At 41.6% G+C, this 24,940-nt stretch overlaps 1 protein-coding gene across 1 annotated transcript in view; it reads left to right on the top strand.

Annotated features, from left to right (window-relative positions):
- shisa9a (shisa family member 9a) overlaps positions 1-23,917 on the top strand; it is a 70,980-nt gene extending 47,063 nt beyond the window's left edge. Inside the window, exons 3-4 of the mRNA XM_049563501.1 lie at positions 6,146-6,322; positions 18,728-23,917. Of these exons, the coding sequence (XP_049419458.1) occupies positions 6,146-6,322; positions 18,728-19,677 (1,127 nt within the window). The 3' untranslated portion in view covers positions 19,678-23,917. The remainder of the gene's footprint in view (positions 1-6,145; positions 6,323-18,727) is intronic.
- The last annotated feature ends 1,023 nt before the right edge of the window (positions 23,918-24,940 follow it).

The raw sequence follows: 24,940 nt of genomic DNA, 5'->3' as shown, positions 1-24,940 counted from the left end.
TTTAAAAGAACAGTTTAACACTTTGGGAAATGCACTTGTTTGCTTGTTTGATTCATACAAGTTTCACGTCTGTATGCTAAATATGGAGCTACAGTCAGCCCATTAGATAATTAGCTTAGCTTAGCTTAGCTTATCTTAGCGTAGCAAAAAGACTAGAAAAAGAGGGGAAACATCTAGCCTGGCTCTGTATAAAGTTAAATAAAAATAATATCATGTTAATCTTTGGTGCTAGAAGGCTGATTTTGTCACGTTTCCATAATTTATGCTAACTTTAAGGGGACCTATATTATTGTCAAGTTCCTAGTTGTATGTTGGGTTTCCGCTAGAACATTTCTACATTTTTTTAATGTTCAAAAATCTTGTTATTTTTCTCATACTGTCTGTAGTGGAACACCTAGATTTACCCTCTGTCTGATACGCTCTGTTTTAGCATCTGTCTCTTTACGTCCCCTTCCCAAAAAGCCCATTCTGCTCTGATTGATCAGTGTTGCTGGGTCTTCTGCATATGCACTCTGGTCATCTCTGCCTTGTTTTTGCCGGTGAATGACTGTAACAGAGTATAGTGGCACTTTCTACCTTGGAAAATCACCAGTAAAAGCTTCTAAACAAAAATGTTCATAACTGGAGATGTTCTGACGTTAGCATGTAGCTATATGTAGCAGGGTATGAAATCTAAACGCTTACAGTTGTGTGCCTGGAGCAGATGACCATATAAAGAAATCTGTCATTTCCTGATGTCAGCCTGTCTTGCAAGTAGAAAAAAAGTTGGAAACAGTATTCAGAACGTTAGGGCTATCCCGAATGATATGCGGGATAGCCCTAACTTTCACTTTTTACCAGCGAATATTCAAAGCTTTGACCATATGCAATGGGGCCACCCAAACCCAACCCTACTTTGGTAGGACTTAGTGCTGCTACGTGTGTGTGTCACAAAGAGTAGGGGATGAAAGAAAAGTCAAAAGGTGGACTATTGTACGCAATGTTTCAGTAGCTTATCAATAACCCAGAAGGCTTCACTACAGTTGCTGAAAACCAGTCTCCAGTTCAACTAACCTGTTGCTTTTCCTCGTCACACAGCCAATTTAATTGCTTTTGTCAGACATCTGTGTCTGACACTTGCCGCCACATTTAAATTTCCTTGATCAGTTTACTGGGGAAAAAAGCACAAACCAAAAAAGCGAAGCATTAGAATACCAATTTTGATATTGATTACCATGGCAACGACTGGATCTTCTAGGCTTATTCTTAGAGAACGGTCTGAAGCCTGGGGATTACTTTTACCTTATTATTTGAAGCTTTGCCTGCGTTACACAACATTATATCACTGTATGACAGAAAATAAGAAAAAACATGATAGGTCCACTTTAAGCTAAACTGCTGCTGGCTCCAGCTACATATTTACTGTACTTGAGTGGTATCAATCCTCTCATCTAACTCTGTGCCAGAGAGCCAGTAAGTGTTTTTCCCAAAATGTCCAACTATTGCTCGAAGCCAAAAAGCACCACGGTTGTACCCAGATGTTTATCTGTGGCTCAGCAAGGCTGTAATTTGAATTGCCAGCTTGTCACACCCTCAACAGCCAGCCAGCTTGGCAGAGCAGACGTGAGTCCAGTTTAACACTGTGTTCATAGTCGCTGTGATAAAGAGATTATTTAAATATCATCTCCCCATGTTTTATTTATTAACAACATAAAGCATTTGTATACAATCCCAGTTTAGTATGGAGTATAAATGTAAGGTCTTTCTTTTGTGCTGCCATTTTCATGACTGCTCACGCATTCACTGTGAGCCAGTTCATGGCAGAGAGCCCGAAAACAAGGAGGTGCACCTGTGCTTTGATAGCATATTTAATTTTACAATTGTGCTCTGCAACCAGGCAAAACCCATTACGAAATGAGAAAATTGGTGACCTTGTGCAGCCATTTGGGCCTCCTATGAAAAATGAAGCAAAGGACCGGCTTTCATCGTGACTGGAACGAGTGTTGGTGTTTTGAGAGATTCTATTAGATGCATGAGGGAGGAGGGCTCCAGCATCATTGTGAATCAATGCCTTCAGCTGTTTCCATTTACTTAAATCCATGTCCTTTAGTAAGCCAGATGTCTATATGAACTTTCGTCACATGCGTCTTTTCCTTTTCACCAAGCAGCATGGGACATTTCATCACACTAGGGAATCTTGTCTCTTATTCATTCTTCTACACGACCTCACGCTGTCTGTCTCACTGACGCTCTTTTTAATTGTCTCTACTCGTTCTCTACCTTGTCAGTCAGTGTATGTATGTGTGTGAGAGTGTGTGCGTGTGTGGTTTGAGTCAGTGCCAGGGCTAAGTGATTAATTAGTAACAACACAACTTGCTTTGCTTGACAGTTGGACTGTGCAGGTTTAAGGCCTTTGAGCGCACCTCATGGCTCAACAATGGGCCGCTGAGATGGAACAGGGAGAAAATGGAGGAGGAAATCAATATTGTCGGGTTGTGGCCACATGACTTCCCCTTCTGTCTGCTGTGGAGCAACAAAAGGCCATCTGTATGAGCATCTATAAGAGGACTGAAAGGAGACAGAGCATTGACGGAGCTTGTATTTATAGGACTGTGTTGAGATTGCCCATCTTTTATTGTCCGTCTATATTCTTGTGCTTTCTGCCTGAATGATTTTGTCTCGCTCCCTCTGTGCTCCACACACCTCCTTTGTTTCTATGGCAGCAATTTTTCTAACTTTTCTTCTCACTCTCTTCATTGTTTATGCATCCTCATCCCTCTCTCCTTATTTCACTTTTCTTCGTCTCGTTCTGTCCTCCATGTATCTCAACTTTTTTGTACTTCTCAAATTATCAGGTGGCAGTATTAGGGGCTTTTAACAGAATGTATTCACTGAGCAAGGATACCTTCGCCTTCAGTAACAGGAATTTGCAATTATCCATCAGGCTCAGCACAGCGAGAGAGCAATGCTGAAGAGAGAGTCCTCTGAGTTCCCACACATATTTTAACATTCGGCTGTGCTTTAAAGTCAGTTCTGCTACACTTCCCTGTTGCTCCATACAACTCTGTCAAACTGCCGGCACCGCCCTCCATACACATCTGTACATATCCTGCCATCTGGTTTTTGTGTCTTTCAGAGGAGGTGCAGCTTTAGGTGCGGATGTACAGAAAGGCTGATCCATTCATTAATCAGATATAGCCATGGCTGAGAGAGCTACTTTTAAAATGTGCTGATTGCCTCCTAATCACAATCACAGCATAGCCTACTGATTTTTTGTGTAAATCATCAACATACCTTTTACTGATGATTTACTGTGGATCAGAAGCACTGGATCACTTCGGGCTGTACATGCTGAGATGATGTTGGAGAATAGACTCATGTTCAACACACTTTTTGAAATTTAATTACTGCTTATTAAATTAGTGGAATACATTAGAAACTTTTGCAACCAGAATACTTTAATTAAGACATCTGTTACCTCCTACACCAGAGGCAGGTGGCGAAAAGATTTATGCCTTTTAAAGGCACATCAGGCAACTTCACAAACTAATGGATGGTGATATTAACAGAAACACATGGAAACAAGGAAAGATTGTGGAGTAGCTCAAGTAGGGGTGTCATGATGTACCAATATTGACCATAACCGTGATATTAAAATATGAGATATCGATATCATGTTAATAGGCTAATACACATATAATATTGTGTAAACAATCTGGCGCCTTTTAAAATCATTTCTGTTTCTTTCATCCTCGCTTCATCTTCTTCCTCCAAAGCCATCTTGCCTTTTCACTACCCATTAAGTGTAACTGCTCTTTTTGTACATTGTACATTTATGGTCGCAGACTCTCCACCTCACTACACTCATGTTTTATGTTCATTTGCCAGTCAGCTGTAACACACGTTGCATTTGAGAGTGCATTAAATATAATTAGTGAGTAAGAAAATAACTCTAAATACTTAAAATTAACAATGGTTAAAATACATAAAAGTAAGGACTGAACAATTTAAAGAGTTAGCTAAGTAATGGCTAAACAGCTTAAATAGTTACCTCAGAGTAACGCATAAACTGTTGAAATAGCTAAAAGTAACAAATAAACAGTTGAAATAGTTAGCTAAAAGTAACGGATTTAACAGTTGAAATAGATAACTAAAAAATAGTTAGCTAAAAGTAATGGATAAAGACTTGAAATAGCTCGAAATAATGGCTAAACAGTTAAAAATAGCTAAAGGATAAATAGTTGAAACAGCTGGAAGAAGGTAACAGATAAACTGTTGAAATAGCTAGCTAAAAGTAATAAACACTTGAAACAGCCAAAAATAATAAATAATCATGTGAAATAGCTAGCTAAGAGTAATGGATAAACAGTTCAAATAGTTAGCTAAAAGTCATGGATAAACAGTTCACATGGATAGCTAAAAAATAGTTAGCTAAAAGTAACGGATAAATGGTTGAAATAGTTAGCTAAAGGTAACAGAAACTGTTGGAATTGTTAGCTAAAACTAACAGATAAAAAGTTGAAATAGTTAGCCAAAAGGAACAGTTAAACACATGAAATTGTTAGCTAAAAGTAACGGATAAACAGTTGAAATGGATAGCTAAAAAATAGTAAGCTAAAAGTAACGAATGAACACTTGAAATAGCTCAAAATAATGGACAGATGGTTGAAAATAGCTCAAAGTAACAGATTAACAGTTGAAATACTTAGCTAAAAGTAACAGATATACAGTTGAAATTGGTCAAAATAATGAATAAATAGTTAAAAATAGCGAAAATTAACAAACAATTGAAATAGCTAAAATTAATGTATAAGATGTTAGCTAAAATAATGGCTAAAATATTAAATAGTTCAAATTGTTTATTTCATATAGGCTATTAAACACTTGTATGCAACTGATTACTTACAGGAATTATGCAATTACTACATTTCAATGCTATAACAGCAGTTTAGATGTGTTGTGAAATATGTTTTAGATTATGAGAGCAAAGCCGAGCACAATCTGTAAACTATGCAGACAGATCCATAAGTAACTAAATTAGATATGCAGACATTCATCCTGAAATCAGAGCATAGGGTGGATTGCAAAGCATTCAACATTTGGAGCGATGAGAGCATAAGATCGCCAAATGCCATGTCAAAGAACAATGATTCTGTTGAAATGGGTGAAATGGCTTCATGTGACAGATTTTCCTTTCCTGCTACTGCAGCAGCATTAACTTCAGGTCAGCGCTATAAAGACGGTCTCATATAACTACTCAGAAAAATGCTGTCAAGAGGATATGCTGAAAACTGTGGATTAAATGATTCTGTCTGATTGGCATTTTGAGAATTGTTTCTCTACCAGAAAACATTACACAAATATTATCTCAAAAATGTGTGGAGAAAATCCATTCAGAAAAATGCAATAAATTTAATTTTATGATTAAATTTATGTAGCTCTGTTTTCAATGTCAAACTTTTTCTATGGTGGGAAATTCTGGGCATCCTGGGAGAAGACACATTCCCTCAAAGTAATTACTTCAAACTTTTAAACTCGCTGGAAAGTCTTTAACCCCAGTCTGGAGAAAGTGCTCACTGAAGGACACATTGTTGAGACAGACAATTCTCAAAATGTCAGGATGTCTAAAGAACCTCGGATAACACTCTCTTTTTTTGCTGTTAGTCTTCCTTATGTAGGCTGGTGAGTCAAAGGTACAAAAAAAATGTCAGCTCAGCAATATACTGAAATCTGTATTTTGGGAGTGAGTGTTTAAGCTCAAGCACTAACATAAATGCACTGGCAGACATCGTCGAATTACTGGTAAATCTCATGTAACAGATAGCAGATGCAGCCTATCAGTGTACACATATACACTCTGGATTTTGTCCAAGTGTGTATTAGGCAGCATGACATATAATAGGCTGCAGCTGTAGAATGATGGTAAGAGGCCCTCAGCTGATGGTGCTGACATGAATGGCTGTTAATGTGTCCTGAGGATTGTGGAACAGGGACATCATTTCTAAAGCGGCACATCCTACAGTATAAAAAAAAAGGTGGTGGTGGTGGTGGGGGGGGGGGGGGGTTATTATGTAAGTGGATGCTTGTAGGTGGCGCTTTAAACCATCAACGCTCCCACATCTGTCTTAAACCTGAACCTTGTCCTGTCATGTGTCCTTACCCACAGAGGGAGGTCAGATCAACAACAACGTGGCACCGGGCTCAAACATGGGCCAGCAGCACCCTTACCCTGCCCTCAGCCAGCTGGCACATGTCTACGAACAGCAGCAGCAACAACAGCAGCACCAGCAACAGCAGCAGCAGAACAAGGATCTCAACAAGTACGCCTCCCTGAAGGCTGTGGGTGAGTGTCTGTCAAGTTCTCTTATTATCCTCCACTTTTAAGACAAACTGAAGAACAGTTACAGTGTGAGATAAGCAGCGTAGGCTACTCAATACTGCGCTGTTGGTTTTTTATAAAACGGGTGGGTTTTTCTTGTCATTGCTGCTGGATCCAGCTATGTTTGGAGAGGGTGCATCATCGTCAAAATGAATCTTGGGGCTTCCCTTATTTGTGTCAGCGGAGTCACCATCTGATGCATCTGCATGAGCTGGCAGTGAATCTGGAGGCTTTTATTAATTACTTGCTTTTTTCTTTTTTTCCCCATCACTGAATGCTTTTTGATCCAAACACAAAGGATGATTTTTTCCAGAGGTGAATGAACTGCAGCAGTCCTGCAGGCAGATCTGACAGGTGTTATTGATCACGCTACCAAAGCGTAAGTCTTGTTAAAAAAAAAAAAAAAAAGAAAAGAAAAAAGAAACAGCCTGCTTATCAAGCTGTTTGACAGCTTAATGCACGCCACCAAATTCAATGAGCTCAGTTTGCCGGCGCGGCTGATTTGAATTCGCCTCACCTTGCCCGTCTCCTATTGGCAGCGGCATCACTATTTCATAACCTGAATTCATTTGAGATTCACCTGTGAATTTTTCAGTGCGTGTCAGCTTGTTTATGCTAGACAGGTACCCTGCCCTCTCTTGAATTCAGCCCACTCACGCCAGATATCATCCACAAACACATCCAGATATCTGTATAAACAGCTGCAAGATGCCATTTGTCTGCATTTATTAGAGAATAATCAGGGCTTGTCTTCGCAAAGCCTTTCTCTGCATGCCAAGCAGCAGAAAGTAAAAACATTTGATTCAGATGACAAATGTACTGTAGGTGTGAACTTTCTCTGTATAGTAAATCTAAATGTTACTCCCTGCACCACGCGGCATGTGGAGGGCCGTGACTCATCCCCAGACATGTTACAGTAATAGATTATCATGCTTGTTTATGATGAGCGCTGCTTTGTGCCCTGGAAGCAAGACGACGTTGTGTAATTATAGTAGCGATATAACTGCCAGCAAAATTTTAAACAGATGAATAATAAGTGATAAGTGGACACATCATGTTGAGCTTAACGGAAAGCCACCCAGCAAGAACATCAATGAAAAACGGTGATTAACACTGTCATCCTGAGTTTTGGACCCTGGCATCTGTTGTCATATTGTTTGATGGTGTACTGTATTTTTGTCATTCCCAGATAACAGGCCAAATATAGACATCAGACAGTGGTTATTTTCAGCTACAGCTGTGTTTGATTGCAGAAAATTGTTCAGTTATCTGAAATGCCAACGGAGGACGTCTTGGTGTCCGTCCCCGAGGATCAGAGAACAAAGGGATTCTTTCTCGACTCAGTATTTTTGCACCAATATTCAACCAGGAGAGAAGTAATCCATCATAGGAGAGGCAGAGATGCCAATTTCTCCTCTGACAGGAGCTTCAATAGAGCAGAGTGCAGTGCAGCCACAAGACATGCCACAATTTGAGGAAGAGACGCAACCCCACTGTTTCCCAACTGGAAAACCTTACTCTCTGATGTTAGGCTACAGCTTTCCTTTCATCTCAACCGCACATAAAACCAACAGATGGATGCAGCACAGCTCTGGGGATTGAGGATGGCATTTTGGGAAATGTAGAAAATCTTTAACTGGAGGGAAAATAGATGAGGCTGGTTGACGGAAAATAGGTTCAAGGAAAGGTTTAATTATAGCAAAATAACTGGAATTTGTAAAGTATTACAAACTGAGAATGCACTTACTATACAGAAACAGTTTTCAAAGATGTGTTTTTCCTTTGAAGCACTAGATGTTGCTGCTCAAAAGCATTCTTTCTAACCATAAATTGTCTTTGAATCAAATCTGAAGAGACGTGCATGTTGCGTAAGGTCAGATTTCATCCATTAAACTGTTTAAGATCCCTCCCAGACATTTTTAAGTCATATACCAAAATACTTAATTACTTTGCTGAAAATATCTAAAAATTACACTTCATCTTTCTCCCTTATTAAAAATTAGTATGCAAATGAATAGGCTATGTCAATATTTACTTTGGATGGTTTAATGATGCCACAAAGACGTCTCCTCCTTCACTGAAAAGGCAATTCTCAGTATATTTGTGCTGAAGGCTTCAAGTTTCCACATCACGCTTATGTAAGTTATATTGAATCAGAATTGGCTTCCAGACTAGGTGTGATGTCACGAAATCCTGCCTGTTTATACACGTCACAACAGATGAGTATGAAACTGAAGAGTTAAACTTAAGCAGAAATCAGGATTCTTTTCTTCTATGATCCTCGACTGACTTAAGTCCAAAAATCTTTTTCTTTTTTTTTTAATTTTCAGGTTGTTAGTTAAGTTATGTTGACAGAATAAAATGGTGGAACTCAATCCCAGTCACAAACAATCACACAAAAAGCCAATTTGGGTACATTAGGGAGTAGGGTTGGGTCGGTATGAGAAAACAAAAAGGAGTCCCCGCCCCACCCCCCTCTCTCTCCTGCTTGCTGTGCGCTTGGTGAAGAGGCAGACACAGGTGCTCACAGACTCGGGCTTACTATAAGCGAAGCGGACTACGTGTAAAAATGTCCGTGAAAAATCCTGTGATGTGAAAAATACATGCCGAACAGTCTTTTGTGTGACACTGGTGCGCGGAGCGAAGTCCGCGCGGTCGTGCTTTGCGCGCACAGGGCTTGCGGACGTCCACTTTTACCGGGCGGACCTCCGCGGCGTGCGCTCCACGTACGTTCTGCCCGAGTATGCGGTTCGGTCGGTCTCAAAAAATAAAACCCGGTCCAAGACGGAGTACCGGACCGAATTGGTATTACCGAGAACCGACCCAACCCTATTAGGGAGCTTAATACTTAGCTTTCCAACATAAAGGCGAAGTATTTTGTGAATACTTCATACCACACCACCCATTACGTTACAACTCCAACACCAGCAAACTAACTTATAAATCAACACCCTGCAACTCTGTACAAAACTGGACCTATTTTGAATGTTATCACTAGATTAAAAGGGCATTATCAGACTCATAGAAGGGTTACAAGGGTCCTGCTGCACCAACCACTTAAGTATGTTTATGGTTGTTATCAGCCGTTAGTAGTTGTCATCGGGAGCAGATTCGTAATTTTTTGATTTTCAGGCGCCAATACTACTTGGTTAGTTTGAGAAAAAAGATGATGGCTTGGGGCAGCACAGTGGTGCAGTGGTTAGCACTGACACTTCACAGCAAGAGGGTTTCTGGTTTGAACTTAGAGTGGGAGGTTCAAACCCTTAAGGCCCGAACATACTCAGGCGTACTATAAGCGGAGCGGACTCTGCAAGAAATGTCTGCAGTCATTCGGGCTTCCATAGTCGAGCGCACTTCCACGTTGTAGTTTCCTGTAAAAATGTCACACACTACATTACCCACAATTCTTGCGCATCGATGTGAAAAATACATGCCGAGCAGTCACTGGTGCGCGGAGCGGAGTCCGCACAGTCGTAAAATCTGAGCTTTGCGCGCACAGGGCTTGCGGACGTCCGCTTTTGGTCCGGGCGCAGCTCTGCGAAGTCCGCTCCGCGTATGAATATGTTCGGGCCTTTAGCTGGGGGAGCCTTTCTGTGCAGAGTTTGCATGTTCTCCCCGTGCCAGCGTGGGTTTTCTTTGGATACTCCGGCTTCCTCCCACAGTCCAAATACATGCAGGTTGGGGATAGGTTAACTGGTGACTCTAAATTGCTCGTAGGTGTGAATGTGAGTGTGAATGGTTGTCTGTCTCTATGTGTCAGCTCTGTGATAGTCTGGTGACCTGTCCAGGGTGTACCCCACCTCTCACCCAATGTCAGCTGGGATAGGCTCCAGCCCCCCCATGACCCCTAACAGGATAAGTGGTTACAGAAAATGAATGAATGAAGGAATGATGGTTTGGTTTAACATAAGTGTATTATAAGTACGTAATAAGCAGTTAAGTAAATAATGTGATTTAACGAACTTGTGTACGTCAGTTAAAACAAGTCAATGTTGACTTTTGGTTTCACATGCAACATGAACCCCAGTCTCCTGGGTGAAAGTCCAGTGTTTGTTTGAACCATTCACCACCATGATCTACTCCGTAGACTTTTTCACTCTTTACACTGACATTATATTACCTGACTTCCTCCTTGGCTTCTGTCATAATTACAAAGATGACAACTGATAATGGCCAAGTGAACCTACTAGTAGGTGTAGCAGCCAGGCCTTTTCTAATCAATATCTATGAGACTGATAACCACTGACAGCGCTCATTCAATGGAGTGATAACATCCTAAGTGTGTGAAAACCATCTGACAGCGCTCATCAACCAAAGAAAAGAATCCGCCTCCAGTCTGTTTCAATGCAAAGACCTGGTTTTACTGTTGCAGCAGAAACAGCCTTCTTCAGCGCACCGCACTTCTTCACCTCGGAACACATAAACCCACTTGTGTTTAGGAAAGACATTTATCCAGTGATGGTCGGTAAATTACACTTTGATTTCATTATTTTCAAACAGGCAGAAGACTGTGACATTCTCCCAAATTAATGCTGTTAGCTTTTTTGAATAAAGAAACTGTATACTCCCACACACTTTCCACTGCTTTTCTCTGCTTGACAGTGACCTTCATCAAGTCCATTTAACTTAATAACTGCCAGTTATGTCTCCTATTGCATTTTAGCAGACTAAAAAACACAAGTGAATGGTTCGACACACACTGCACTGAAGTAAGAGCCTGAAACTAATACCCATTTTTCTATTTCTTGAATCAAGAAATGATTCCTAATCAAAGACACCAAGAATCACGATCGAAGCATGATATTTCCAAAAATTTCCATCCCTAGGAACAATTTTTGAGTGGAGGGGGATTTTTAATGTTCGCTGTGATTGATTACTATTCTGAGGCAGTGTTAACTCTCTGCAAGTTGATTTTTATAACACACTGACATGTTCTGAGAGCAGTGACTGCCTGGAGGGCATGAAATCAATCTAAAAAAAGCTGTGGTAGGCTCTGATAAATGGTCGGAAGTGATATAAATTGTACCGGATTACAAGTTAATAGGATAAAATGTGCAAAACTACCAGTGTGGTTCAAATTTGTACATGTGGATTTACACAAGACTCCCTCTGTGATAACTGAATTGGGTCCATAATGAATCAGGTCCAGACAGCGATGTCGAAATGGCATTCAGACCTTTCAGCACGTCTGACAGTTCTGTCCACTTCCTGCTCCTCAGCCCCTTTCGAACCCACTTCTTTCTCTCTGCTTCTTTTTATCTAAAATGGCCCTCATCTTCCCGTCACCACATCTCCCAGACCATTTTTCCTCCTGTTTGCTCTCCTAACCTTTAATGTCTTGGCTCATTTTTCTCTCCCTCATCTCCCTCCGCCAGTCCTCTCCCCCTTCCCCTTCATTTCCTCTCACCTTTTCTCCCGCTCCTTCCCTCCCACCTCTCTCTATTTCCCATCTTCTCCTCTTTCATATCGCCACTTTTATTATCCCCCTCCTGCCCTCTACTCTGAATTTTCCCTCACTTTTTTCTTTTTGCTTCTTTTGTCTTGCCCTCTCACACACCATCTCCTCTTCGCCCCCTGATTCGCCCCCAACTCTCAATCTATCAAGCTCCATATCGCTACTTAAAGAATCATTGGGCTGCTAATCTCGATCCTTCCTTACAGCGACTCATATCTGATTCCATTTCTGTAATTGAAGGGAGGCCCCCACTCTCGGGCTTACTTGACTGACAGATTTCAATTCCACAAGTGGTATTCAAAGAGGTTCCTATGAAATGATTGGAAACCTGTCCAGAGATATACAGCACGGGAGTCTGGGATTCCAGGAGGCGAGCTGCAAGTCTGATGATGGGGACGTCTCACTCACAAGCTGTGAAAAATGTGTGTGTGGAGTAAGAGAGGGAGAGGGGTTGACTAAATGACGGCAAACAAAACTAAAATGCCAGCCGTGGCTCTTTCAGAAGTTACCTTTGTGTGAGCTCCGCTAATCTTGAGCAACATAAATGGACTTTGCTTTTCTTTTCTTCTCCTCCACTACACAGGCTGGTGTTCTGGCTGCCTGTTGACCCCATGAGAAATAGAACCAAGTCTGAGATCAACACCATTTCCCCACAGCTCCCTCCAACTGCCTTTTTTTCCTTTTCTTTAATTGCCTCTGCCACTTTCCCAATGGTCTACCATCCAGCTGATAAGCCTCACTTCTGTCAATCAATAGCCATCTCCACTGTCCCCTTGTGCATCTATATAAGGTCACTTTATCGGATTCTAACTGCAGCCAAGGCAAAACCTGACTAATAAAGGTCCCTGGATGCAGACCTGTAACACAGCCCAAAGGAGGACGCCGTCTTCTCCAAGTGCAAACGACCAATTATGGCCGACATCTAATGCACACACTAAATCTAACAACTGCCATTAAACCCTGAAGAGTCGACATGTTCCTACATGCTCCTTAATAAGTTCTTTTTCAAGGGCAGACTGCAAAGTAAATCCTCAGGATCTCAAGTGGGATGCTGCCCAATAAAGCCAGTCTTCTAATGATGGCTACTGACTACGTTTTTTAATAGTGTCCTGCTGCAGAGCTCCGGAGTTGAACCTGCCTCCTTTGCTAGGACCCATAGTGGAAATTTATTGGTCTTCAATAATGAATACATGCCACTGTATTATATTATACAGGATATTGTTTTATCACACCTGTCGTTAAAAAGTAGCTAACTGAGCATATATTTTATATATTGTATCACGTCCATGTCACTGTATAAGTAACATGTATCACAATTACAAGGCCTTTTAAAAGCCGACTTATCACATTTGGTTTTACATTTAGGCTACATAGTATTGTTTGCTGCGCTTTTGTCATACTTATTGTTAATAAATTGGTGTATTGTATGTTTGGATGCCACTGTACTATATTCTACAGAGCTAACGGGCTAACTTATATGTCACATAACCTCCGCCAATAACACCAAAGTAACGTTAAACAACACAGCCTTAATATTTTGATATAACTGTAACTTACAAAGTTAGGTAATGAAACGTCTGGCAGCAAAAAACTTAAAACAAACCAACCTTGTGGTTGTAAGCTGTAAGCTAACGTTACTGTATACAACATTAGTATAGCTAGTTAATGCTAGCTAACGTTACCTCATGTTAGTAAACTCAAAGTTAGTGCAAGTTATTTGATGCTTAACATTATGTAACCTCACCTAACTCTATAAGTTGTAATTATGTTAATATGTTAAGGTTATATTGTTTACCAGTGTTACCTCTCTTATAGTGACACCTTACCGGCTCCAAACTGTAGTTAGGAACACGCTAGCTTACAAACCATTAATTTAGCTCGATAACTAGCTTCTGGTGGTCCGGAAGGATGGTGAGGCGTTCAGGTGCCGTTCACCAACAATCTAATATTGCTGTCTTCACCACAAAAACAAACAAACATGGCCTTCTCATGAGATTTAACAGTAGCTTTTAGATTATCTAGATACTCAATTCTTCTGACTATCATCACTCCTTGCTGCATGCATCTTCACCGTGACACACCGAGAGAGTTGCTTCCCTCCACACACATACCATGAAGTACACATCACAGCCTCAAAGGTTACCCACAAGGCCACTGCCCTTAAAGGGGAAAAGGGTGAGTTGGTAGCGCCAAGGTGTAGTCGGAATTTCTTAAATCCTGCACCCAACAAATCCTCCCATATTATAATAAAAAACAAAATATAACTAAACTGATACCGATACTGAAACTAAACATTTTTAAACAATAAAAACTAAACTAAAACAAGCAAACCTTTTCTGGAACCTAGCTAAAACTACTGAAAACAAAAACTAATACGGAAATACAGAAAAAAAACTATTAAAACATACAAAACTACAAAATCTGGCTGTAGTACGATCCCACAGCAATCCATACAATAATTGTTGAGATATTTGGGAGTAGACTAAGACAGACTGATGCAAGACACCAACAATTTCATTCTCAGAGACACGCTAAAACGTAGGTAGCTGTATGCGCGCGCCGCTTGTGCAGAGAAAGCCCGTGGTCAAAAGGAAAGCCCAAGTAAACTGCCCCTAGCCACCAGCCCCTGACACTTGTGTAAGTGACAGGATACTTGGTGGCTGTTCGACCAAGTCCACCCACACTTGCTGCACGCCCACAGTACAGACACCACCCCATGCGAACTCACAAGGTGACTCACAAGTTTAGAGGTAGTGCCCGCCTGTGCATCACACAACTACATGGTTCCAGATCGGGCAGACGAACCACATCCAACGCATCATCAGAGCCTCCACGGTCCCCCAGTTCACGCACAAGACTGGCAGGCAATAGTTGGGACGACAGCACACCTGAAGGCTTACTTCCACTGATATCAGGCATTGATTCGTTAAGTCCCATGGGCCGTAAGCTTTTACATTCTCTAGCATTTTCTAACAAAGCCCAAGCAGTCTGCACCTGTGTCTATAACAGCCCATTTTATGTGCTACAACTGCCCATAGTTCAGCCTCTTTGCTTGTATTGGGAGATCGCAACTGATCTGTGACAGCGAGCTGGCTCAGATAACATCTCGCACCCTGTGCCAACATTGACTCTCTTTACATAAGATGCATTTTCCTGCATGAGAATACAACCATTCAAATGTAAAGAGTCTACCTTTCAGGATGAAAAAGCCTCACAGACAGCATTTACTTCATCATAAGACAATAAAAGTCCCAGACTAATGGATGTTCTGGGTAAGGTGGCGGCACTGTGACAGGAAGATCCACCCACTTACAGTAAATACTAAATAACCTAAGGAATAGATTCGATTTTAAAACTATTTAAACCCTCCATCACCATGGCAGTAGACGAGCTGACTGGCTAATAAAAAGCAGATTGATATACTAGTCTAACCCTAATAAGGCCCTTATGTTATTGACACTTCAGAGAAGCAGTGCTTGATTTTCTGATGCATACGGTGTGTTAGTCTCTGTGGGATGCTGGCCTTTCTCAGGCAGAGGCATGCAGAGCCCACACTGCGTAACAGCGGTGTTTTCCATTTCCACTCACGTATGCCGCTGGATGTGTGCACCGCTGAGCTCACTGCCGCCGGATTGATTCACCTGTCGCCTGGGCAGGTTTGATCCCCAGGGGCGGTCCAGCGGCGACTCAGCGGGTGAGAAGCTGCTCTCCCTCCCTCCCTCCCCTGCTTCTTCTCACAAACACCTCTGCTATTCCTCGCTCACTCGTTTCTCTCCCCGTTCACAGAGCGATAAAGTAGATTTATAGTTACAGCGGCAAAGCAAACCCGCTGAGTGTGTTAACTTTATCTTCAAGGACGTGGAGGCAACACGGGCTAAGGAGTAATGACTCGACTGTGAACGTGAGTTTGACGGGAAAAAAAGGTCACATTTGGCAGTGATAAGAGAGACTGTAGCTGGGTGACAGTGAGTGACAGGAGGAAGACTAAATGTGAGGCATTAAAACCCGACTGCTCCAAGGCTAAAGAAACACACAAACACACACGGAAGATATGGGAAGATGCTTACACCAACACAGAGCACAGTGAAGCTTGGTAGATAAATATGTGTGGGTGTCAGTTGGCTGTGAATTTGTAAGAGCATACATGCTTGTACTGTATGCACAAATTTCCTCATACTCTTTACCCCTCGAGGAATAATTTGTCAAAATAACTTTCTAAGCTGTGCATGCAATATGCAAATGCAAAAAAATGCACCTGTTACACTCTGTGGTAGCATTTCAATAAGCTGGAAAGCTAACATGTTCATAAGGGATATATTTTGATATCTTAAGGCCAAATTTCCACAGCTGCTTGAATCATTTACCTACTGACAGACGGCAGCCATGAGCCAATAATCCTACACTATTGAATATATGGCAATGGGAATCATCTGTTTTTACATTCACAAATATTAGCACTACTCTTAATTTAAGCAGTCTAAAAATGACTTCCTTTCACTCAATGTTTTGAGCCACAGACAGTTACATTTGCAGTGGACATGCAGTGGTGAGGACAACTGCGATAAATGCATGACAGTTCACACTTCTGACTACTCTTACCGATACATTTAGCTATAGACCGAATCACAATGATTATACACAATAAGGCCCTGATCACACAAGATGCCACACTGCCTATTTTTTTTTTTTTTTTTTTTTTTTAGCCGAATGCTACTAGTAAAAAAAAAAAAAAAAAAAACACCTGCTGCACCTTTTTTTTGTTGCCAGGCAACCACCCCATCACCTCCTAACATTCCTGTGTACTCAATGTACTGTTTATTTTATTTTTAATTGACAGTAATTAGTATCGTGTCCCTAAAATGTTCCCTCAGCGGGTACTTGCTGTATCTGATTGAGGGTGAGAGGCTGTCAGTTAATACTTTGTCAGGGGCAAGGAAACAGAGATTTGTGTGGGTACGTGAGACCTTAAAAAAGAGGGTGGATCATGGGGAGTACCACCAGCTGGTCCAGGAGATTCGCCTCTATGATGGCCGTCTCCAGGCAAACTTTAGGATGATCCGGCAAAAATGCCAGGTGCTTAGAGTGCAGGGGTTATAATGACATGCAATATAAAAAAAAATTCTTTTTTTTTTATTAAAGCATGTGTCTCCTCTCTTAATTCAGATATTTTCGTGGGTCCATTAACACAGGATCGTTGATCTGTTGATCCTTTCAGATCTGATCAAATTGACGGAGAGGAGAGGCTGCTGCAGAGCAGAGTTAGGCACAGTTCAGACCCGGTAGAATGAACAGTTAAGTTTTACTTTCAATGCGCCTGATGTTCTGCTGCTCCATCTGTGCCAAGAGTGCATTCTGTGCTCCAAGAGTGTGGGGCTATAAATAACTGAATGGTTCTTTAAACTGTCCAGCTCCAAAAATTAAAAAACTATTTGTGGCAGCAGATGTTTTGATCATGGGATCATCGTGGGAAACCCTGGTCTATTGTCTGGACTGGTCCCTACAGCGGTTTATTCTGCTGGAATGCATGAGTTTCATTTTGTACAAATGCATTTGAACACATGTTCACGTGCAACGTGGTTATCTTTTCCAAGACGCAGTTCAAAAACATTGTTGCCTGTTGGCATTAATCAAACGTAATAAATAGTTGTATTTCACTCCCATTTTTGTAAGAAATGGAGTCACACGACACAGCCCTGGAAGAGGCTAGCAAGCACGACCCAAACAGACAAAGAGATGTACTACCTTGCTATCGTTAGACAGACAGACTAGAGAGAGATGAACTGCCTGCTAGTACATCAACTTAACGGTACTTAACTTGCTGACATCAAACTTGGAGAGAAGAGAACATAGTTTACCTGATTGCTGTTCCTTCATTCACTCTCATGGTGTTTTTTTCCCCCTCTTTTCATGACAAGAAGGACAGTTCTGCTTCTCATGAAGTTACTCACTATTCAAGATACTTTTTTACTTTTATTCTCATTTTAGTACTTTTACTTGTACTTGAGCCAATATAATTACAAAGCAACAACACTTTTACTTCAATACAATTTTGTCTACTATCCACAACTGTGCAAATGCTGACATATTGAAAGAATGACCACTACAGAGCATGCTGGAATGTTATTTCTGCAACTAGTTTGTAAGAAGCAAAAAAAAAAACAGATCCATAATTTTGTATCAAAAAGCATTCTGGCTTTGACATTGCACTACCCTTCATTTCCTCTTTAGAAAAGGCAGTCAACAAGGTCTTCTTGAAATCTTGAAATGTCAAAAGGGGAGAAAAACATGTGCCATGCTCGTTTTTATCACAGTGAACACCTTCCCACTACACAGAAATGAGATGTTTTCTTGGCTTCATAAGGGAGGAAGAGGCGAGGTGGAGGAGACATTCTAGACTTTCTTTTTGATTTCACTCCCCCGGTGGCGTGATGGGCCTCTTTATGCAGGCGTTTACAGTGGCCCTGACACCCTGCTTGGTCAGTTATAGTAGACGAGGGTAGGCTGACTAAAAAGTTAAAATATATGGGGTTTGTTTTGTGACCTTTTTAGATTGTGGGAGTTAAAAGTGATGGGATGTTTTCTATCCAAACTTCTTCCAGTGTGTGGTGTGTGTGTGTGCTCACATGTCTTGTTTGCAGCCGATCTGCAAACTGCTGGAAGTCTTACTTTATGAGTCACTCTATGTAACAGTTTTATTTTCTTTCTGTTCCACAGCAGCAAAACGGACAAACTAAGGATATCATTTTTTTCCACCACTGACAGTCTAAAAAGAGCAAAGAGACAAATCAGAGGAAGCAAATTCATTTACAACTCAACAGTTAATCCAAGATTTCAGTTGTGCTCTTTAGCAGCTCTTTCATGTCCATGTAACATTTTCATTAGCCTTCTGTTTCTCTCTCTGCCTCCTCTATCAGCTGCCAAGTACAACGGTGAAGTCTACAACAAGCGCCGGCTGATGGTGGAGCTGCCAACGAAGGGCGGACTTCCTCTCCAGCCCATGGGCAACTCCAGACCCTCCATGGGCAACATGACGTCGATGACTCCTCCGATGACAACCAACCCCATGTCTTCTAACCAAATGGCTTCTAATCCCATGAACCCCACCATCAACCAGATGACATCCATGACCCCAATGACATCTATGATGCCCATGACCTCTATGACGCCCATGACTTCCCTCACCCCGATGACCTCCATGACACCTATGACCTCCATGACACCTATGACCTCCATGACCCCCATGACCTCCTTGACCCCAATGACCTCCATGACCCCTATGACCTCTCTGGGTCCACTGACTCCTGAGCCAGTGGCCACGTATGTCACTGAGATGCCCAGCATCTCCTCTGTCTCAACGCTCCCGACAGAACGGCACATAGCCGGTGTCGGAGGAGGTGGGGGACTCAAGCCGAATGGCCAGAAACCCAAAGGCAGCCATGGTCATGTGGGCCACAGCTCTCACAGCTCTCACACTCACAGTCATGTTCACAGCCACAGTAGCAAGCCACCAGGACTCAGGTCTACTTCCCTGGCACACATGGCAGGGACCATGCCAGGTGGCACGTCCCTGGGCATCTCCAGGGCCGCTGAGACCTCCCTTGGCTCCAGCTCGGCTACAATGGGCCGCCCAATGGTGTACAGTTCCAACACAATTGCGTCTGGGCATACGATGGGTCTGGGCCTTAAGGCCTGGGATGGGACTGAGACAGTGGGCCGCAGGAAGACCTACGGGCACAAGAGGCCTCAGTGTACCGTGCTGGAGCCCAACCAGCTTCACGGCACCAGAGGCCACAGCCACAGCCAACACTTCCTCCCCACACAGCCCTACTTTGTGACCAACAGCAAGACAGAGGTGACTGTGTGAGAGAAGGGAGAAAGGGAGAAAATGAAAGGCAAAAGGATGCATGTGGTGGTGGCACAAGTAATCTCTGAGTGAGGACACCAACCCCTGTGTTGGTCAAGGGTGCAGATCTATGTATGTGTTTGTGTGGCTCGTTGGTATACCGGTGAATGTGGTTGGACAGTGACACTGTGTCTGAGTGGTCCTCGTTTCACAGACAGAGTTCACCAATCAAATCACTGAACAGACCTTTCAGCGTCCAAGTCGGTGGCATCTGTTACCATAACTTCAAAGCGCCTACAGAGCAGGGATGTGTGTACACTTGTGGTGATATTAGAGTGTTGCCTCACAGCTAATATCTACTCTGTAATAACAACAATATCTGAGCGTTACAGTTCAACACACGGATGATAAAGTGGGAAAGTGCTGATAATAAAATGGATTGGCTTTATGAACCAAACCTGAGAAGCAATATAAGGGATTAAGTGTAACGCATCAAAGCATTGTGGGAAAGAAGAAACACAGCAAGTTTACCCACAAATCTCGCAACACGAGTTCTGCTCATCTGGCCAACAATGCGTCGAACAGTTTGGAAGAAAAAACATTCCCTTATGATTCACTCCCCATAAATCTCCTGAGGGCTTTGAAACAGACACACATGATGAGGGCGCTGGGCTTTGGACTGCAGACATGCAGGGCTTTGTACTGTGGCTATTCAGAAGCGCCTTCATAAGATCTGCAGCTGAAGGTCGCCCTTTTTCCACAAGGCTCCAGCACAGAGAATGGAGGCTGTCACACTGGCATTGTTCTGTTCTGATCCCGTCTGTGTGGTGACAGCTGGCCCGGAGGAGGGATAAGGAGGCAGGGAGGCAGCATCTGGATGATGCTGCAGCTAGCAGAGGCTCCACGGAGCATGATTCTCATACACACACACACAGTCATGCACATGCAGACATGTTTTCACACAAACATACTGAAACATATACTGTAGAAATGTCGCACACCAGGGTTTGACCAAAATGGAGTTTTTTAAAGGATGATACCAATAATTTAAGAATTCAGCTACAGATGGCTGATATTTTGTTTAATTTCTGCATATTTGTTGTCTTTAAATTTGACAGTTTGCATTTGAAAAACTCCGTGCAGTGCTTCTCCAGAATAATCAGTGAATATCACCACAGTACTCTAAAACTATCAAATGAAACACAAGAAAATATTCAGAAATGGCAGCTACGTCAGAAGTACCCATCTTATCCATTCAATGACAGGGTATACAGTTTTGGATATGTAAATACTTTTAAATTAGAAAACTATTTACAAAAGGGTTGCACAATTCATGGAATAGTTTTGGTAAATAGGTGCATTTGCTTTCTTGTTTAGAGTTAGATAAGAAGATTAAAACCACTTTTATGTCTGCATGTTAAAGGTCTAGTGTGTAGGATTTAGTGGCATCTAGTGGCAAGGTTGCACATTGCAACCAACTGAAACTTCTCTCATGTGCCAAGCGTGCAGGAGAACTACAGTACCCGACATGAAAACGTGACTGGCCCTACCTAGAACCAGTGTTTGGTTTGTCCAACTTGGCTTCTGTAGAAACAATATGATGGACTCCGTGGAAAAGGACCCACTTGGTATGTAGGTATAAACAACTCATTCTAAGGTAATAAAAACACAATCCTTATTTTAAAGTAATTATAAACCGATAAAAACAGTTTTGAATATCACATACTATTTTGGCCAATAGTTTGTTTGCAATTATGTGACTATTATGATGCGCGAAATTCAGATAAAGAGCAGGTGGTTCTAAGTCCATACACTGAATTGGAAAAAGATGAACATGACAACATAAACAATATGTATGAATCTGCAAGCAGCAGGTATCATCAGAAAATTTAAACTAATGGTGGATGTGATCCATACAAAACAAAGGAAAGCCATTTTTTTCCAGCAACTTGACAGCATTGTCCGGTGTGGACACGATCACCCTTACGAATTACCATGTCCTCTACACCAGTGGTTCCCAACCGATGGGTTGCGGGTTGAGTTAGGATTAGGGTTAGCGAATATGTCAAGTTTCTAAAAAGACACACTTTATTTTGAAGTACAGTGAATATCCAGCACAGAGCTTTTATTTTGAGGGACTGTTTCCTGCTGTAGAGTGAGTGTATAACAAATACCTACTTAACAGAGACAGCAAACGAGCTTGACGACATGGCCAAACACAAATATAACACTAAATATTTTTAAGTGTGTGGACTTTGAACAAATGACTAGGGACAAATCTGGAACCCGGTTTCTGAACCAATTGAGAACCACTGCTCTAGACCTCCTTACGTTACTGACAATAGACGGCGAGCCGATGAAAACATACAAAAGTCTAGTGGACTGTAACTATTTTGTTTGCGGTTGGGTCCATGGCTGAAATCATTTTGTTTTTGGCAGGGTGAGTAAATGTGCTTGAGTATACAGTATTTTATATTCCAACTCTGTACATGGATGCGCCGTTGTCAGGCTAACGTTACCAGCTAACGTTAGCTAACTTTAGCCACTATTCTTTACCTATTAGGTCATCCGTTTCCATAGGTCTGGCAAACACCATAAAAATCTGGGTTGTGGCTAAAAACACCGAGTTGAAACAGCATATTGTTATGGTATCCAACTTCAGACATGTTAAATAATGCGTTAACATTTGATGTTAGTTAACACCGCTCCTCCAAAGAGAGGACAGAGTTTTTGTTATCCACATCCACTGTTTCTCAGTGAGGTGTTTTTTTTTTGTTTTTTTTTTACACTTCTCCCCTTTACGCCCACTTTTTTTTAGGATTTACAGTGAGCCTTGTTTTTCCTCAATTTGATCAACTGGAAGAGCCGTAAATAGCTCAAATTGTAGACACCAATGTATGACATCATATGCAAAAGAGCTATAGATGTCCCAAAATTGTACACACTGGATCTTTAAATGTGAAGCTACAGTCAGTAGTCTGCTAGCTAAACAGCTAACCTGGTTCTCTCCAATAGTACAGGAACAAAATCTGCATTCAAGTATCTCAAAAGCTCATTAATCTATATATCTAGTTTATTTAATTTGAACAAAAACTGTAAAGTAGATACTAGTAGGCAACAAAATGTCAAACTATTTCTTTAAAATAATGAACAAAATGTGCAAAAATAAAGCAGTTTTAATGTAGCTGCAGTCAGGAATGGCCTTGATTCTACTGGAAATGGACAAAACCACCCACTGATTAATAAATATGTATGTATTAAGGCAAGCACAGACAGCACACATGAAATATGGGTCAGCTGAGCAACTATATGCCTCACATATTTCAATAGTTGGACCAAATTTTAGCTTTGGAAACATTTCATTTCTGCACAGATTTTGCATAGGATGTTCTATTTCTCTAGTTTTAGAGTAAAGCAAGAAACTACTGTGAAAAGTGGAATAAAAATACCACTTTTTCTGGTATTAGAAGACACTGCCACAAAAAACTAGGTTTGATTAGATCACTCACTGTACTCGAGCTCTAGCTGGGAAAAAAAACATCACAACCGGCAGGGAGAGAAAAAAAAAACTATCTGGGTTGCATGACTCAAACATAAAAATAAATCCTTAAGTCTGACAAATAGGCCAAATCTTCTAAGTGCTTCTCTGAGCCTATTTGCTTCTTCTGTAATGATGTGAGATTTATTAGCAGCTGCAGCCACAGTTATCATTTTGACCTTGTTATCTAAAGTGCTGCTTCCACCTCTAAGACCCTTTTTAAACTTGTGATTAAGATGCATATTTAAGTGATCAAAGTATCAAAGTATAATCAGACAATGCTTAGCCACATTAATATAGGAGGGGAAAAAAAGACACAGCGAGGATGGATTATGACTGGATTGCTTAAACCATCTCTGGAGGTGGTGTAACCGTAAATGCAATTATGTACTGGAAATATGCGTGCAACCAAAGCACAAGTGAAAAAAAGGTGTAAATTGTCATTTTTAAAGCATGTAAATATAAGAGGGAAGGGTGCACATGACAATCTGTTGAGAGAAAAAGAGTGGATTTCAGTGTGACACATTTTAATGGAAGCTCCAGCAGAGCAGCACTCAGTTTGGGTACGCTGTGTATCCAGACCGCGTGTAGATCTGAGCTGCACAGGGGGGTCTAATACTACAGCGTCTAAATCAAAAGATGAAACAGCTCAGCCAGTAGAGAGTAAGATAAGGGGGTCTACAGGAGGGGATGTTTTTTGCCTTCTGCTGTGGACCCCCCCCCCCCCCCTGCTGCCTCCAGGGTCATATGACTGGAAACCTGAGACCAAACTGAAGGCACTGATATAAGAAGTCACCAGAGCATTAAAATGTGTCACCTTTACACCACACCTAACACATACACACTCACACAGAATACATTACAGGGTGGACTCTGCTTTCCTTCTGCTCCCACAGTGCCGAGTGGCAGGCGTCATCGCAGCAGGGAGACAAAAGAGTCCGTACTGTTACTGCGCCTGTTGTACATGAAAGACTGTGAAACTCCAGACCATGGCCCTTTGTAGCGACAACTGATATTATGCTTTTTATATATATAAATATACATAGCCTTTTCTCTCTTAATCTCTTTCTTTTTCATCTCTTCTTCACTTCCTTTCACACCCCTTTATCTTCTTCTTTGCTCCCTCCATGTCTGAACGGAGAAATATCTGCGAGAAACAAAAACGTGGGGCTGTGATGAATCTTTTCAGTGATAGTGGAGTACAGTCATGATGAGACAGTGAATAATAATAATTCACCCCCTACACCTTAGAATGATTGGTTTCCCCTGTGTGCGTTGTTCCAGCAGGAAATATAAGTGATTGATTCTGTGTGCCAAAAAAAAATGTAATTCAGTTTGCAATTTTGTACCATTGTGTGTCTTCTTCAACGCTGCACACACTTCACTCTTTATAACTTTTTTTACGCGTCTGAGTATGTATGTGTGTGTGAATCCAACTCCAGCATATGATTATCTTCTCTGATGAAGTCAAAACTCAAACAAACGAGCCAAACAAAGTGAATCATATATAAATGGAGTTCACAATCCCATAAACCTGTTTGCTTCCGTTGGGAATCCTTTGCAAATTTTGTTGTTGTTTTTTTCTCCCCCTCCACCTTGTATTTATTTCCTCCTTTTCCTGACAGCTGGTGGTTTTGTTTGCGGCAGAGTTGAGAAGCAGGTCAATGTTTGCTCGGCATGTGCATTATCGGACCCAATTGACTTAATCCAGCAAGGCGGAAATGTGGAAATATGAACCCTTCTTGC

This window comes from Epinephelus fuscoguttatus, linkage group LG20 (assembly GCF_011397635.1).
Source record: "Epinephelus fuscoguttatus linkage group LG20, E.fuscoguttatus.final_Chr_v1".
NCBI classification, from domain to species: domain Eukaryota; kingdom Metazoa; phylum Chordata; class Actinopteri; order Perciformes; family Serranidae; genus Epinephelus; species Epinephelus fuscoguttatus.
The sequence above is the reverse complement of the archived record's forward strand: the minus strand, read 5'-3'. Positions and strand labels throughout refer to the sequence as shown.